The 18,686-nt window shown below is 42.9% G+C and overlaps 1 protein-coding gene across 1 annotated transcript in view; it reads right to left on the reverse strand.

Annotated features, from left to right (window-relative positions):
- Positions 1-794: 794 nt before the first annotated feature.
- Positions 795-18,686, reverse strand: part of SPOCK1 (SPARC (osteonectin), cwcv and kazal like domains proteoglycan 1) — a 251,052-nt gene continuing 233,160 nt past the window's right edge. The window contains exons 7-11 of the mRNA XM_050312287.1: positions 18,398-18,514; positions 11,766-11,987; positions 11,112-11,174; positions 6,018-6,155; positions 795-5,025 (exon numbers count right to left, since the gene is read on the reverse strand). Of these exons, the coding sequence (XP_050168244.1) occupies positions 4,835-5,025; positions 6,018-6,155; positions 11,112-11,174; positions 11,766-11,987; positions 18,398-18,514 (731 nt within the window). The 3' untranslated portion in view covers positions 795-4,834. The remainder of the gene's footprint in view (positions 5,026-6,017; positions 6,156-11,111; positions 11,175-11,765; positions 11,988-18,397; positions 18,515-18,686) is intronic.

The following is an 18,686-nucleotide window of genomic DNA, read 5'->3' on the forward strand; positions in this document are numbered from 1 at the left end:
ATATACTATGCACACACATATATATTTTATATATATAAAAATGCATATATTATGTATACATGTGCATTTGTAAATAGAAGGGAGGTGTCAAATAAAGCTTGCAAGATTCTTCCAAAACTGCCCAAATGTCTGTAGGTAGGTTTCATGTGGTACTTTTCATGCTTTCATGTGGTATTTTTAATATTCCCCATACAAAGAAAAGGTGATGAAATGACATTTTAAACTCTGTAATTAGCACTGCAATAATGTTGGTTGTTTAAATTGGTTAATAATATAATAGAGGAGCTCTAATTTAATAATAGAGACATAAACCCAGGTATTTCTAAATGAGGATGGCTTCCCACCAATTGCATTTAATACAATTTTGCCTTCATTTATTTGGTAGATAATGTCCACTGTAGAGGGTGGCTGTGTTTGTGGAATTGCTCTGGATACCATCAGGAGAGACAGAAAAACATGAAAATTTGTAAACTGGGGAGGAAATAGAAATGAAAACTTCCCTCTCTGCCCCTGGTAGTTCCTTAAAAACCAATGTTAATATAATTTGAAAAGTTCTGATTTTGGTACATTTACCCCATCCTGTTTGATTTAATTTCTGCTTCTAAAATAGAGGTTTCTGGAGACCTTACATTAACTCCACAGATTACAGCTGACATTGAACACAGCTGTAAGTTATGAAGCAAATACAGAGGACCACCCATTTCAATGTGTGATTAAATGCTGGCTCAAGATAGTGCAGTATTTTTGATCCCCAAATTTTTGATTTAATAAAATTCAGGACAGGAAACGAGGAATCGCAGACAAATTAAAATTTATTGAGACAGACAAAAATGCAACTATTCCAGACTACAGTTAAGCATTTACAGTTAACCAAAGGTAGCAAAATGCTCACATTCCACTTAACTCCTTATGGAAAAAAGCATTCAGAATTTACTATGCAGTTCTACTTACTATGATAGTCTACATCCATCTACAGTAGGGACATCGAACTGAAACACGGAATATTTGGATCTCTCCTTACAGATCTACACATTGAACAGTAACAGACATCAACAGCATTGAGAAAAGTATAAAAAGACCAAAACCCACCTACTGTAGAAAGGGCTTTTTGATGTATAGTAACTGTACAAAGCAGCCTGTGGATGAAAGGAACCCGAATGACGTACAGAAGGGACTGCAGGAAAAGCCAACAAATGTGGGAAGCAAAGCTTGAGCAATCTGGTGGTCTGGATCAAGTGGTGACCTTAGATCTATGTCAGTCGCTGCTTGAGGGGAAAAAGGCTACAAAACTTCTAATATCAAAATATTCCCATGCCAGAAATGTACACTGAGACTAAAACAGACTAGGCTGGAGAGGCAAAGAGAAGCATTCACTAACAAACAGTGTTGTTTTAAATATAAACTTTACATTTTCAATATAAACTGTAGAATAAATATTAAATAAACACTTTGAATGGTTTAAAATAATAGCACAGAATAGCTTAAAAAGAAGAAAAAAAGGCGAAGAAAATGAAAAGGATTCTTTGTGTTCACAGCAAAGGCCAGTAATGACCCCAAAAAATCCAACTGTGCTGACATCTGAGCTCAACATTTTGATTTAACCACAGTAGTTAAAAGAAACACAGAGCAACACCTAACAGTATCTCACAGTCTCTAATGTGGAAAGAAAATGAGATTAAAAAACTGGTTTGTGTCTCTAAAAGAATGGGACAGCTCTGATTCCATTTGTCACAATGAGAAAATGTTTGGAAGGTCGATGACTTGATTCAGATGGGAAGTCCTGCTTTGCAAAAAAAAGAAAAAAAAAAGGAAACAAAAAAAGAAAAAAGAAAAGAGAAAAAGAAAGGCTTTAAATTAAGTTGGAAGCAAATGAAATCTTTTACAAGCCATGAAGAATGGAAGGGGCTCGATCTGGAAGAGCGCTGGTTCTTGGTAGAACCGCTGGTTTCTTTTAAAGAAATAGAAGATTTTCTCGCTGTATCTTCCCAAACTGGACACACACACCTAGATATGCACACACATAGATGTGCATAAATGTATATACACAGACACACAGAGATATACATATGTATATAGAGAGGCTGCAGATCCCCCTCCACTGGAGGATGCCAGTGGATCTCAAAAGGGCTTTGCAAAACAGCTTTGCAACCATTGGGAACTTGCTCTCAAAGCACTCCACGGTCTGAGCTGCCCTTCCAAGCACAACAGCCTGTCCTGCCGAGGCTGGAACACCTGGGCTTGGACACCACTCCCCTGGAGTTGTAGCCAGCTGGAGACAGTAATTGGTTTATGGTTAAAGACATAAACCCTGCCAGCTCTGACTTGGAAGCTTTGCACACGAAAGATCACAGGTAGGAGACTATCATCAGTGGTTCTGAAAAATGGATGGTGGGGCCATGTCTGCTCGTGTCAGCTGAAAGATGGTCATATTCAGTTTTAAAGACTTATTTAACAGCTTTAAGGGCTGCAGCCTTGGCCCCTGGTACTGCCTGCAAGGGCTTGGTTTGCCCCTGCTGGGCAGGAGAAGGGATTTGCTCCGTGACCTTTGATGTAAGGCATAGTCCAGGGTCAACTGCTGCAAAGGGGCACAAGGACTGCCCCCAAACCCCCACAGTTCAGCGTGGAAAATGAGGCCAGTCAGGTGGATGAGCATTAAATCTGCTGATTGTGGAGCTCAGGTTTGTGCCAGGGTGAAATGGCAGCTCTGTGCCTTCAGGCAGGTCCTGCACAGCACAGCAGAGCCAGACCTAGACAGTGAGGGGTTAAGTAAGAAAATAGCAAAAGAAAATGAAACAGGATATTTGAGAAGAAACCTTCTGACAGTGTTCAATTGCTGCTCATAAAATCATACTCTTTAGGGAAACAGAAATGCTGGTTTATCTGTTCCTCTTGCAAGTCAGCAGGATTTCCTATGAAAGGCAAGTAGAAGAGTGTATATGTGTGTGTGTATGTGCTGTGCAGCCCATGGACAATGAGTTTTTAAATATATTTTTCTAGAGCTACAGGAAAACCAAAGGGTTTCGAGGCAGGGCAGATTGCAGGCCTTCTGCAAATGACTCTGATGGCAGATTTTTGGGAGGATGCAGGGGCGTGGAACAACAAATTCCTCCTGGTTTTACACATCCTTCTGCATTAATCATGATTATGCAGGTTTTTATTTTGTTCTCAGGCCACTGATCTAGATAAATAGGAAATGAAAGATGGGAAAACAACTGAGCCCCTGCAGCACACGGTGCCTGAAAGGAGTTCCTCTTTTGATCATGTCTGAAAGCAGAGGCCCTACCCAGAGCCCTGCCAGGTGGGCACTGCCTTTGGGAGGGCTGAGGACCAAAGGCCTTGGGCCAATGTACCTAAAAACCTGATTTCTGCCAACCAGCATGGAATTTTCCTGCTTTCAGGTGACTATGTAACCAACCATGTCTCCATCTCTATGTCCACCATTAACTCAGAATTAAAAAAAAAAAAAAAAAAAAAAATCTATCTAATTAGTTTTTAGTGTAATAAACACCTTTTTCATTCTGCAAAATAATTCTCTGGCAAACCACAGGCACTGCTAAAACACTTACACCTGCATTCTAATGCAAGAGTGGGGTTAAGGTTCCTCTTCCTGCTTCTGAAAACAGCAAAAATAATAAAAGGTCACCACAGCGTCAGAGAACTGCTGTGGGAAAGGACACAGCAAAAAATTTAATGCCAATATGCTGTGATACAAGACCTTTTAATATATGGGAGATGTCGAGGGAATCACAGATTGGATTTTAATTGTATTACAAGTGTGCAGTGCAAAGGAGTTATGCTTTTGAAATACGACCCCCTAAAGTTGCTTTTTTTCAAACAGGCCAAATAAATATTAACTCCTTAAATTAAAGGGACGACAGCTTATTACTTCTGATGGTTAGTGTGCCTGACAGTGTTATAACTTTGGGATGAGGGGTTGCTAAATGAGGGTCAGGCAGACCCACAGTGTGTGAGCTGCAAGCACAGGCTGGGGAAACTCTGAGTGCAAATGAGTCCAGGCAGAAGCTGAGGAGCAGCTGTGGAGGTGCTCATGATGCTCCAAACAAACAAAACTCTCCTTAAAAGCACTCTGAAAGGCAGATGGGCCCTGTTCCCTGCCTGTGGGGCTTGGTCCCTGATAGCTGCAGGTTCTCAGCATCTCTTAACATCAAGACCAGGTTTCTTTGTCAAATAAACAGTGTCAGTGATCTGTGCTCTGGAGGGAGCTTTGCCTGCAGCCTGAGCTGGACTAAACCTGTTGGACTCGGAGAATGTAAGAAGGAGAAAATCCTGCCAGGGGGTTTCTCTCTCTGGATGAAACCCCTGGTACCAGGCAGCCACTGTCTGAAGAGACTTCACTGGAACATCCCAAATGTGGACTGGAAAATGAGGCACCTACTTCTCCTTCTTCATGAAAGAAAAAACTGTTTCTGATACGATCCAGGTGACAATTAATGACACAAATTCTCTCACATGAGAACGGCTTCTAAGCCTTGTATTGGTTTGTTGAGCCCCTTCTGGGATTCTTCTTTCACAGGATGTGTTTTGTAAGTGGTGTGAGTGAAGGATTTAAGACACAAAATGGTTTTGAAACAAAACTCATTGCCCCCTGTGGATAGAACAAAAATCCCCCAAACCAACCGAACAAAAGCTGTATTCCAAACAGTCCTTGCTGGAAAAAAAAAGAAATAAAAATTGTCATCCAAATTAAACAGACAATACAAAATTAAACTCAGCAGAGAGGGAATATTTGTGCCAGGTACTCTCAGATACGATTGCAGAGATATGACGTGACTTGCAATATTGTGCAAAATGTGAGTCCTCATTATGATGGGCACTACCATATATAACCAATCTCATCATCCTTGTCATCATCTTCATCTTCATCGTCTTCATTAGCTGCTCTTACATGAATCTTCAGTCTCCCTTCTTTGTCCTTTTTTGTCGCTTCAGGTTCCTCTTCCAAATCATCCAACAATACAACAGATCCACCACTGCCGAAATCTCCTGAGGTTTCTTGCTCTTCTTCTGAAACAGGTGAGCAGGAAAGGTCATTCCCTCCCAGGGCACCAAATCCCTCATTCACCACTACCCTTGTCATGCAAGCCAGTGTCATCTGCAATGTTATTTCTTAAATTCATTGGTTCAGCTCTTCATGCAACACCCTTTAAATTTCAGTTTTCATTCTGAACTAGGATAAATATGTGTCAATCTACTCTGAAAAATTTACTTGCATAAATAACCTCTCTGCATCCTCTTCTTCCTAAAGACATGACTGGAGAGTTCCACCTCACATGCATGCAGGCCAGAAAATCATTACTGCTTTGTAAATACTTCAGGTCCATCATGGCTTTATAAACCAGGCTAAAAATATGCCACAAACTGATTTTATTTGAGTGCATAAACCTCACTCTGCCAATGAAGCTATTGAATCCAACATCTGTGATGTGATTCTGGGCATTTTGGACCTTCTAGGTCCTCTGTTCCTTCTCAGAAGAGAAAGCTGCACTCACAACCATCACTGAAGCCCTCTGAAGGAATGCAGGTGAATTGTTGCTTGCTTAGGTACTAATTGGGGATTTCACTTATCTACATGATATTGTCCTGCCAACAATTTTTTGGGGTGTGGTTGCTAATGTGGACAACTTTACAACATCTAGGCCTTCCCTTGCCTGGAAAGACACTGGAGTCCCAATAAATGTGAATTCCAGAGCCCACAGAACAATATATTTAATAATCATGCAGAGCAACCCCAGACCCGGAGTTTTAATATCAATGACTACATTTTCCAGGCAATATCTTAACAGTGGTTATTACCTGCTAACTTCTGCTGTGCCCCTGCAGTCCAGAGGACCAATAAGGGTCCCATTTCTAGTCTGAATGGGAACACAGAGGAGCAACAGGAGTAACTCTGGTACTCATGTTTCACTTTTGTTATCACACCCAGCTCACACAGCAATGGCAGGGCTTACAACAGTGCTAATTCCTGTGCTGTCCGAGGAAAGCACATCATTACTCACCACAGCTGACTGTCCCTTGCTTTCTGGAGCCAGCTATCTCATTCCCATACTTATCAACACACCAGCACTGCCCTGTGCTGCCATGGCACTGAGTGGCTTTGTAATAACCTTCTTCATTGCACCGGGGGATGAAAGCACCTGAATAAAATATAAGGTGTGCTCAGTAATTCGAGTCTCTGCAGGAACAAACAGCCACGGAGAGTATCATGGACTTATCACTTATTTACAGGAAGATCTTTGCAATGCTGACAAGAAAATACACGTGATTATCTGCTGCCTAAAAGGGGGAAGAAATTACATATGGTTGACTCTTTTCAGACAGCCTGGTCACCCTGGCACAGGGTCTGGGTGTTTGTGCACCCACAGCACACAGAGAGGGGGGTGACAACACAGTGCTAGAGATGGGTTCAGTCTGTCCCTGAATGATTAATATTCCCACAGAGCCTTTTCAGATTCAGCTCCTGGTTTTAAACTTTTCTTCCCAACTGGATTATTACCCCAACTTCATTAATTCTGCATTTCCCTTCCATTTGCACTCCTTCAGTGTTTATCATATAAGTCCTTCCACAACACTGTAATTATCCCTGGAAGGTATCTGCCATCTGCTTGCTATTCATACTAATCTCAGGCACATCCTCTGACTTACTGAGAGTTCCCATGTATAAAAGGAGAAATAATACACAAGCTTTACAGAGAGGGACAACAGGATTTGAGTCAGTAAGTCTTTGGATTTGAAGCCCAAGATTTGTTTCGCAATAAAACCAATATAGTTCAGCCTTGTATGGTTCATTCTGGCTTCTGCAGACAAGAAAACTCTCAGGAGAAACCTGTGTTATTGTTCCCACCATTTTTGGCAGATACAGCAAATGTACTTCAATATGAGAAGCCCTCTTGTCCTTCAAGATGAATTAGCTTTATTCCCACGGGAGGTCACTACATTCATTTTCCCCTTCTTTGTCAATTGCTTCAATTGGAAACACGGCATAAACACACCCTTGCCCCCAAATTTCTTGTTGCAAGTGATTTTTGAGAAAGGATTTTTCTCCTTTGTCAGAGACACCAGTGATTTAGTGGTGATGCAGTAAGTTTTTTAACTAGTTCCATGTGTATAGCATCTATTCAGTCAGTTCAGGTGTTAAAAGAGCCACTTCCACCACGTTTCTCAGAGAAAAAATGAATGAGAAGATGCTGCCCAAATGTCATGAGACTCCCTATACAAAAGACACAAAAGTGGAGGTCAGTCAGTCTCGTACACACAGAGTGTGGATATGAAGTGAATCTCTGAATTTCCAGGCTCGTTGCTCTGCAATGTTTGAGTGCTGCTAATGGGGGTCTGGAAGGTGAGAACAGAAAACTTTGAACACCTGCAGAAATATCTGTATATCAGCTCAGTTTTGGAGAGCACTCCACATCCATTAGTGAGAGTCTCTTATATAACTTCAGAGCATGATCTTATAGAAGGTTTGCTTATAGGTACCACAATTAAGTTCATGTACAAATGTAAGCATACCAAAGACTATCAAAGACTCATTTTCACTATTTATAAGAGAATAGTTCTAATAATTAGATCTGATGTATTTGCCTTTGCAGGTTCTTTTAAGATATGGCTCCCTGCTCAAACCTTTATTTCAATATTGATTAGGAAAGGTGTTTTTTCATCTCTGTGCTCGTGTCCTCTCTCTCATAAGCATTCCAGATGTTTATCAGACTATTCACAACCTCGGGAGAAGTGCTCAGGTGCTGACTGGGAGCTGGTGTAAACCAGCATAGCTGTGCCTGTGTCACCAGAGCTCCCCTGTTCTATCTGATGAACATCTGGCTGCAGGGAAGGATCACAGGGAGAACCTCAGTGGCATTATGGGGTGAGCACAGAATACCCTCTGCATTTCAAACTGTCTCACGCTTTCTCTTTTCCTTGGGCAATGCAACCTTTTCCCTTCCCCGAAACAGCCCTTTCTGCAGAAGTTTCAGTGTTTCTTGTAAGGTATGAAAACGTTCCACACTGCCTATAAAAGCCACGGATTCAAAAATAAATGATGGCCCAGGCTCTCTGCCAGCATAACTGTGTATATGGAATAGATTCACACTTTGGGTCACAGTGAAGAGTAGAAGGTACTTTTCTTTCTGCGTGGGAAATTCGTGCCAATTCGTACATAACACCAGAGCTTTAAATATTCAGCTGTGCAGACTGATGTCACAGTGTTTGCCAACCATCCCAGGGGAGATACAGCCTGTCCTCTCCAACCTGCCAGGTGCAGGTGATGGTCTGGAGAGGACAGGGAATCACTGGGAGCAAGTGTTGCACAACGTGATGGTTCATCCTGTAAACTGGGCACGAGTCACCCCATGGTCATCAGAAATAAGCTCTGCTATCCTGGAGCACGGCACCCAGACAGCCCATTTTCTGGAAATATTTCACCCCATGATTTGGTTTGGTATCAGGGAACATCTGCAGATATTGTCCTATCAAATATTTAATTATATTCCACACAAACTTGAACAGCACTGTTGCATCTGTATCCGTCTTATGGACCCAGAAATATATATATTTTTTTTTACTTTTTTTTTTTTGCATCATTTCCTTATCTATATAATACTCCTCTTCCTCAGAGAACATGGAGAGAATAATTACATGCTAAAGATAGTGAAGAACACAGGTAAAAGCCTGACAGAAATAAGTGCTACCCAGCACACAGCTCCTTGCATTAGCTATTATATTTGCTGAATCCACAGGGCTGATACAGGAGAAAATAGTGACAGGAGCAGAAATTTATTACTTTAGTGATGTGGGAGAAGCACTATCAGGCTGCACAGTCGTATGCTCTAAAAGTACAGTCTCTGCAGTTAATTGTACTCTAGATAAATCTGGTAGGAAAAGATGAATAGTGCTGTTTACTTTTTAATTCAGTCTCCTGGGATGCTAGACTCTATTTGAAAGCCTCCAAATTCAACATGTCTAATGGCAATGGCTTTGAAGTTCTTTGTTGCAGCTGTCCTGTGTTTTGAAAAATACGGAGAGAACAAAATATCAAAAGTCATCGTTTTTATCAATGGATACAAGTTAACAGAAACCTTCTCCAAGCTACTGCCCAGACTGTGAGTGCTGTGCTCTCTGTGTCAGGGTCAGAGGAGGAAAGAGAATAATTAAAGATTAGTTTCTCTGAAAAAACTAATCTCTCTTTTCCACCTTCACTGTTGCTACAAGTCACGTGTACGTTTTGCTTTCCATTTGCATGATTTTCCAGTCAGCGAAGAGACAATGTTTTCTGCTGTATAAATAGCTCTGATATCAGATTAAAAGCTCCCAGACAGGTGTCATTATGCAGGCAGACTTTCAAGGTAGGTGAAGCAAAGAGTTCCTCTCTATATTATAATTTTCTAGCTTGTGGAACAACCTGTGCCTGACACCTTGATTTGTTGAGCTTAGCCACTTTCATCCTTCTTTTTTTTTTTTTTTCCCTTTTTTTTTTTTTTTTTTTTAATACAGTTGACTAGAAGTTATTTGTGCTAAGGGACCATTCCTACTGCTTTTACTTTGTCATTTTACTCCTGCCATTGTGATCAGATCCCAGTGACACGTGCTACAACTACCTGCATGTTCCACTACCTGCAACACAGGCATCATTCTTCCCACACACCAGAACAAACCCCCTTATGTTTCAACTCAGATGACATTTATTGCACACAGCAAATAACAGCAAAGCATAAAATAAATATGGGGTAGTCAAAGCTATCTATTAAGAACTGGGCTTCTTATTCTTTTAGGTGGCTTTGAAAATCATGACGCCCATGAGACAGAGAACGCCGTGACTCCCTCTGACACAACATCCACTTGAACACAAATGCAAAATATTTACTGAGTGGAGCACACATACCCTGAGTGATCAATCCTCTCTTTGCTCCCACAGCTATGAACAGCAGGAGCTGTAACTCTGAGACATCTTAATCTTTTAAATTTGCTATGAAAGGATGATGGATCTAAACCACAGTCCCTGCAGCCTTGGGGAATGTTAATTCTTGGTTTAAACCAATGGATCCAAGTTGGGATTGCTCGTGAGGTACCTGAGCCTTGAGTCCCAGTGGCAGTGGCACCTGGGAATGGCAGGATTTGGCAAAGCTGAGCTTTGCAGGGTATCTGGAAACATCAGGTTGGACTCTGAGAGCCACCTGAGCAGCAGAGTTGATGTGCTGCAGCTGGGGATGCTGCAGAACCTGACACATATTCTTGATGAAGGGCCTGACAGCCTGATCTGAGGTCAGCCAGGCTCCTCAGGGTGAAATGCAGGGCTTGCTGTAAATGTGATGTGTCCTGTACACCTCAGTGACCTGGCTCTGTGCACACAAACCCACAGAAGTTTCAATAAAATACCAGCACAAAAACATCAGCCTACACACCACTGGGTGATTTTAGGGTAGGGAATTAGTCACCTTAAATTTACTCAGCTCAACAACCTGATTTTTTAGCAATTAAATGGGAAAATGCCAGATGGGGATTCATTTAACCTAATTTCAGGTATCCATCAGAGGAGTGTAAGTTATGAATCAAGTCAGGCTTGCAATAGTCACGATCCCATCTTACAGCACAGAGCATCCTGCAGGGCTGCCTGCAATGAGATGACATGAATTCCTGTTTTCATTTACACAGAATCTACTGAAGTATTTTAGAGAGTGATTAGGCAAAACTGAACCCCAAAGAATGCCTGCACTGCACCCATGACTGGAAGGAGACAAGAACCCATTGGCTATGCACCTTCAGTCACCCTCCAAAAATGGCAGCCTTGGGCATCAAGCAGCATCTGTGCTTGCTCTGACCTGTGAGGTGATGAAGGCAGCATTAAGCTCTGTGCAGCGAGGGCTCTGCATTTCTGGAGAGCTGTAAATTAGTTCTGACCCCGTTGCCACGCTGACACCTGTTCTGTGTGTTGCTATCTCATTATTTGTTTAATTTCATAGTGTCAGGCCTGCACTCAGAGCTGCACATTCCCGACTCAAAACATTAGTCTCTAATTGAAAAACCATTACTGCATATAAAGTTACAATAATCACAGAAGCTTTAATTAGTTGAGTAAATGAATAGCAAGTAATCGAACTTACCCAACAGACTCTTCCCTCTACTTAGCTTTTGAATTCTATTCATTTCATTCTGGCAAGGAAGACCTAAAATATAATGTATAAGAATCAGTTTCCAGATGGTACAGGACAGGCTCTGTAATGACTGGCTTCACTGCTGACATGAAATGTAGACTCCTGTACACCTGGGAATGAGAGCAGCCCATATGCTGGTACTGTACCACAAAACAGATTTATGTCATTAGCTCCACTAATTAAAAAAAAAAAAAGAGGCAACACACTGTAGTTGAGAGCAGTGTTTGGGGGCCATTTTAATTGTTAAACCATTCTACCTCTCTTTTCACCAAACTGACATCATGCCAGCTCTCTGATTTATGACTTGCTAATTGACTAATTTCTGCATTAATAAAAAGGGCAAGTTCTTGAGCTCTCTATCAGCAATAGAGCTTATTTCTAGATTGTGTGCACTGGCACTTACTGCTTTGTTTTAATGATCAAGGGATGTTCACACAGTTCATCTGTGACATTAAACACGGTCCCTCAATGCCCTTTCACACCAGCCATGGGGAAAAGAGCTTTTTAACACACCTGCCTGGCACTGACCAATCTCTGTGAGCAGGCCCATCACACAGGGAGACCCCAACACCTCCTCTCTGTACAGTGCACTGCACAACTCACCTCCTGGCTTCTGGAAGCAGTAGCACCACTCGTTGTTGGAGAGCTTTCCATCCTTGAAGGAGTCGCAGGAGTTGAAGAGCGGTTTGACACACGGCTCGTACTTATCCAGGTAAATGGCACTGATCTCCGAGGGATCCAGCAGCAGGTCATAGTTCATGTCAAGTTTGTTGAACATCCAGCCTAAGGAATCCTTACAGATTGGCAGTATGCTGGTGTCAAACCCTGTAAGAAGAGAGGCAAACATCCCCCTGCTGAGCCCCAGCACGGCCCCGGCACGGCAACCCCTGCTGAGGTGAAGCCTTGCTGATTTTTTTGTTTGGCTGGACTCTGAACGTTAAACTCACTTGCCCAAAGCAGAAGAAAATTCTAAGACTGCTCTGATTGCGTATTGAAAGCTTCAAACCCAAGCACAGCTACAAACGAGAGCACTACTCACGCTCTGTAGGAGCTGTGGGGTGGGGAGGGCTGAGATTCAGAGCTCATTTCTGTAATTCAAAGTTATTTCTACTCAAAAAATCCTTGCTTGGTTTTTTTTCCATCCTCAGTCCAAGTGGGCTGGCCTGGGTCCAGGAAACGGAAATGTTATGAGAAGAGGCTGCATCCACCAAATTTTCAGACTAGACTGAGTCTGAATGCAATTTAAACCCTGTTTCCCATACTCGTTTCTAGCTGCCTGATCAAATTCTTTCCTGCCGTGCTCTCACCTTCTACCTCTTATCCTTCCTTTTCACTCTTCAAAGCCCTGTCTGGGTGGCAGACAACAAAATGCTTTGATCTGGACTGTGAGCTGCCTGGGGGAGAGAGGGGAAGAGAAAGGGTGAAGTGTCTCTCTTTCTTCCACCACTCTGAGGAAGGGCAGTGCTTCAGCTGGGAGCTCCACTGGGCTGCCCGTGCTCCCCCACGCTGGACCAGCCCCACTCCTTCCTGCAGCCTCCAGGGTTCTGCAGCAATACAGGAGTCTGCTCTTCCAGTGCTTTGGAAACCATCATCATAATTCATTTTAATGGCCCAGATTTTTCAAAGGCTGCAGCAGCAGCAGCAGTGGTTATCACAGAAAGCCCAAGTCATGCACACAGATACCCACAGTGTCCATGAGATACATATTCCAGTGTTCTGCAGGCTCCACATAAACAGGGGCACTGCCTCTTTCCCAAATAAGACAGGGCATTCATTATAAAACTCCACTGTCGTGGTATTTTTTCAATGCTTGGATAACTTACATTATCTACAGTGTAAGGGAGTATATTTATAATACAGAGATAACAAATCTGATAATGAGGATATTGGTTTGAACCAGGACTCAGGAACATGAATACACTGGCTGGAGATCTGCAGGGACAGAGGGTTCCTGACACTCTGAGCACCTCATACTCACCCTGTCCCAGCTGTGACTGAGAACCTGCCTGTGCTCTGCTCACTCTTCGGGCCACGTGGAGAAGCCTGATGAGCTTTTTCCTTCGGCTGCACCTTTCACTGAGAGAGGTCAAGCTCAGCTTTATTTGCTGTACGTGTCCCTTTCAGGGCGCTGCTTTGTTGAAGTGAAGCCCAAGATGCTGCTGGAGTCACGCTGACAGTTTGTCCAAGCTCTGCAGCCTACCTGCTATTTTAAGCCTTAATCCAAAGGAGAGCAGGGCTTTATGCTGGAAGCTGTGCTTTTTGTATGCAGCTGTGGCTGAAGGTTGTCAGTGCCACAGAGGGAACAATCAGAAGGGTTAACTGGTGGGAAGGTTGGTGTCATTCATAATACATGTTTTCTCTGAGGGAGGAAGAAGGTAACGCCATTTCCTCAGGGCTCCAGGCAGCTCAGGCAGGGAAGAGAGAAATCATGCTGAACATTTCATCACATTTTTCTGCTGTTATCTCCTATAACATTATCTAATCACACTTGAGCAGAGTGAAAAAGAAAAAGCCTGTGTGAATAGATGTAGGGGGAAGCCTGCTTGCCTTGCTGAAGCAATTAGGAATATTGACTTCAATTATTTTAGTCATCTGAAGAAGGCAAGGAGGATTTGGTCACTGTGCAATCTCTTGCTGAGTGAAAGGATTTAAGATTCCTTGGCTTTGCCTTTGTAAAGCAAGAGAAGCAGGCCATGCAGCCCTGCCTTGTGTGGGTGTGTGCTGTGCCAAATTTCCCACCACGAGGCAGGTTAAAAGTAGTCACACAGGCAGGGGGGGGTCATTCAGCTGCAGGGTGGAGTACAGGTGGGATCAGTAAATGCTTCAGCTATCACAGTTAAAAAGTCTTCAGGGGAGGAAGAGCTGGGTTCTGTTGTCTGCTCTTTTTCTGCACAGATGCCCTCCCTGGTAATGCCCTTTACACCCTGCTGAGGCACTTACTGCTGCAAAGATGAGTGACTGCAAGGTCTGTTGTGTAATCAGTGGTGTGTGTTGCTCAGCCCTGGTGGCTCTCTAAAGGTCATCTCTTAACTGGCAAGGATCAACACAGGGAGGAGGAGATCCTGCCATGAACTTGCTCCTGGCAGTGTCTGTAGATTATTTCTGAGTTTTGTTTTCTCCCCTGCTGGGAAGTCTGTACCTGTGTGTCCAACAGGGATACAGCACCAGCAGGTTTATTAAGAGGCTGGATTATCAAACAGTGCTGGATTATTAGATAATGTGGTCTGTAAGTCTTTAACTACTGAGATGGTAGGTGTGATGGAAAGTCCTGATGGTTATTATCAGTGGAAAGGTTAATTCTTTAACTGTTCCTCAACATTTGGTTGAAGGTGAATAGTAGCATCTACCTCCACTCCACGTTGTCTCCTGGTAAAAAGTACTGCCCATAAATCACCTTCTGCAACATTGCATCTGCAGCCCAAATCCAACAACCCTGGGTGCTCTCAGCACCAAGCAACAGCAGTGAAAGCCAAGTTTGTCCTGAATGTCCAGCACAGGCTCTGACTCCCTGCATGACCAGGGCAGGTGATGGAAAATGGTTTTTGGAGCTCACTTACCTTCCCTGGGAGGTCACTGTGCTCCCATCAGCTTGGTGAGGCCAAGTGATGCTGAATGAATTAGCTCCTTAGCAGAGCCTTTTGATATACTTACTTAAAAAAACAACGATGCAATTTGCTGGATGAAAGAAACCATAGGCTGTAATTCTGCAATGAATTCAGTGCTTGGTTAAGGGGCTGGATTTCCAGCACAACAGACCCAGAACAAGAGGAACCTCAGTGAGACCTTTCCTGCATCTTTCTGTCCCCCAGCTTAGTGCTGCAGTGCCTTTGGTGAGAAGCAGGAGAACAGTGCAGGCTCCACATCCCTCTTGCTCTTGGCTCCTTGGCAGAGGCTGCCAACACAGATGCCAGTTAATGTCAGCTGAGGTGGTGGCTGCTCTCATTTGGACACCTGCTCACAAGGACCTGCATTGAGACCATCACGCGTCTCCTCCCGACCGACAGCTGTTCAGCATCCTAACAACTCTCACTCACTACAGAGCTGGAAGGAAATCAGACTGGTGACCTACATGTAAAAGTCTCACATCCCACTAATACATAAAACGCTCCACCTCCTCTGAATTAAAATGGAATTAAATGTGAAAAAAAAAGCCTGTAAGTGAAAATCCTAATTAAAAATAAACACACCTTCTGGCATGAAAAAATTATTTTCCCCCTTCAAGAGTTGACTCACATGAGCCAGTTTTATTTTATTAAAGTATACTACAATTAAATTAACAGGGGAATAATTAACCTAATTTCCCCTATCACTTAAAATAAAGGAAGGAGGAGAAGAAATGTTCCCCAGAAAAAATCCTTTATATTGCATAGATCTCTAGTAAAAGAAAAACAACTCCCACTCCAGCCAAGGAGACTATCTAGATACAATAAGGGGATGTTATGAATTATCAATAGGCTCAGAAGCAATTTGAATTTGATCTTGCTACCTAATTAGTTTTATTATTTCCTTACGTCAAAGCATGTCCCTGAGTTTCTTGCATCATTTCTTGAGGAGATTTTAATTGTACAAAACCTGCAGAAGACGAGGTTCCTGGCCCATGGTGCTTTGCTGGGATCAGAGAGCTCATTGAGTGAAGGTTTGAGATTCAAACACAATGAGCGCCCTCATCCCTTCTTTCCTCTCCAGAGAGTTAAAAACAAAACAACAGAGGAGTGTACATCTTTCCTTCACCTGGGGCTGAACTTAATACACTCAAAATGCTTATTTACACTCGCACTAACATCTTTTAAAATATTAATGTAGCATGGAGAAATCTCTGCTGGAACACCTCCTCCAGACAGCCCACGTGTCCGAGGCGTCGCAGTCATCACATCCCACCATCTGCTCCTTTTGCTGCCACAGGGGCACAGCCAGAATGGATTACTTTGAGGGTGTTCTTGCCTTTTAAGACACTACAGGCATAACCAAGCCAGGTTAATGAAGTGATCTGTCTGGTGAGGAGGGCAGCACATGCAGAGCAATGAAACAAAGGGCAACGTGTGCATCAGAGCGTGTTTGCAGAGCTGTGTGTGTCCTGTGTGCCAGGATTCACAGAAATTCTTTTCTACAGCTTGGATATGTGAACTTTTCCTTTGAATTCTGAGCCCTGTTTAAGATGTCTTTCATTTTTACAAATGCCTGAAGTTAGAGGGAGCCAAACACTGCTATCCTCACTCTGTATTTTCAGTGCTACCAGAGAGAACTGGAGCTGCAGAATTTGGCATATGCAGATTGATTCATGAATACTGCTGCAAACCCTCAAGAAGAAAAATAAGACCAAGTTTTGTGGCATTCAAAAATGATTTAGGCATCCAAACTCATAAAGTTTCTTTTTTTTTTTTTTTTTTAAATCTGAAATATAAGAAAATGTGCCAAACTAAGTCAACAGTCTAAAAATGAACATTGTTGAGATCAAGTGTTTAAGATCATCAAGGCAGCCTTTCAAATAAAAGCTGCCAGGAATCAAACTAAACTAAAAAGAGATAACAGCTCCTCTGTGAATCAGAGCAAACACTGCAGAATTACCAGGGATGTTTTTCTCACCGAAATGTCTTCAGAAAGAGAAAAAAAAAAGAAAAAAAAAAGACTCAACACCTTTAGGATTGTATTGAGACTTTGGCCTCTGGCAAGGTCCTCATGAGGATCTCACAGGTTTTGCATGAAAAACATCCTTTTGGGAATCTGATAAAATGAGATTTCATGTGACTCTGGGCCTACAGGACTTCAAACAAATTTTAAAGCTTCTGAAGCTTTTTGTCATGGGTTCTGAAACGAATTCACATCTGGAAGCCATTATTAGATGTACACCCAGTTGCTTTTTGCACTATGTTTCAGCTTCCTCTGCATGGGATTATCCTTTTTTTGGAGTACTGTTTGAGAAATAAGTAGGACATGTGGTGTTAAAGACACTGACTTTGTTGTAAATACTGTGGAAAATCGGGCACACATGAAAAAGATCATTTACACAGAACACAGCTTGTTTCACCACACAGTTTTTAAGATGTGATTATTTACTCGGCTTGGCTGTAGTTTTGAGCAACACAGCACAAAGGAGAGGGGCTGTGGAGATATGGATTAACAGTAAATGATGTGCTGGGTCTGCTCTGCTGCCCCCTCAGCCTCTGTGGTCTCACCCCACAGGGACACCAAGCACTGGGGTGAGAAGGGAGCAGCTGACTGGAGCCTTCTCATTCCGTGGGTGCAGCTTTAGACAGCTCATACCAGAGAATCAGGGCAGGGAAGGTGAGTCACAAACCCAGATAAAACTTGGGCATCCTACTTCGCAACCCAAGGGCCTCCGTGTTTTGGGACACACTGTTTAAAAGAATTAATGAGCCCTTACAGAAAATAAAGTTGCATCTGCTCTCTGATGAACATGACCTCTTTTGATGCTGTGATGTGAATCTTTCCCCTCCCTGGTGGGTAAATGACATCAAAATCAGTCGTGTTGGCTTAACCCACAGAGACTAAATGTCCTCTAAACTGTTCACTTTCTTCCTTTCTTGGGAATAAAAAAAAGGCATCAAAGGAAGTAATGATGGTGTTATTAAATACCTGGGACACAACAGATTTATGGCTTTCCAGACCATTTAACTCTTCCAGCTCCATGGTTCAGGTGTGGATGTTTTAATTATTTTTTTTCTCTCATAGAAACTGCTAGCAGGAAATTGCAAAGTAAAATTTAAGTGAGTTTTTCCCAGCACTGAAATAATTCTCTAGACTTGTATGCCACACTTTTGGCTTATCCTGCTGACCTTGGGTCAGAAGATGCTTGACCATAAAGCTGGTGGGCAAGGATACACCACAGTCCAACACTGAGGACTGATTTGGATGCAGCCACGCTGGCTTGGAGGGTCATGGAATTTAACTGTATGTTAGTTAACCTAAGAAAAGTCCCTGAGTAGTTTCATTTACTGGTATAGAGGTCACCTCCATGCCCTTCAAAGGGATTTGCCTGATTAGCTTGTGAAGGCCATCCTGCCTCTAACTGCCTGTTTTTAGAGCAGTTTGGGCCGGAGGGGGAACTGAAGGACTGCAGCTCCTTCAGAAAATGGAATTTATTTGCAGGATCAGGTCTCCTGCGTGCCTGCTGACTCCCTGGCACCTGCCTGACACGACATTGCAGCGCTAAGAGCTGAGCAGGTTGGGAAGTGCCCCCACCACGCAACGCTCAACAAGGGAAGGGCTTCTCTTACTGCCTTGCGCCGTCTCCGAGCTCGTGGGTTTGATGACCCGATTGGCATCCTCGTGGAGAGCACCAAACCAGTCCTTTAGCCTCGAAGCCAGGCTCCTCAGCTCCTTGTCTGTACAAGCTGGAAAGGAGAAAAAAAGCACCAGACTGAGTCAGCAGCACCAGGGGAAAAAAAACACCTTTCCCCGGAGAGTCCATTAGAAAAGTCGTGTTTATGGTTGCAAAGTTCTCCTCATTAAGAGCTCTGAAGGAAAAGAAAAAAGGTGCAAGTTCAAAAGAAAATGTAAGTCATC

The sequence above is a fragment of the Myiozetetes cayanensis genome, unplaced genomic scaffold, assembly GCF_022539395.1.
Source record: "Myiozetetes cayanensis isolate MyiCay16 unplaced genomic scaffold, myiCay2020 scf17, whole genome shotgun sequence".
In the NCBI taxonomy this organism is placed as follows: Eukaryota; Metazoa; Chordata; class Aves; order Passeriformes; family Tyrannidae; genus Myiozetetes; species Myiozetetes cayanensis.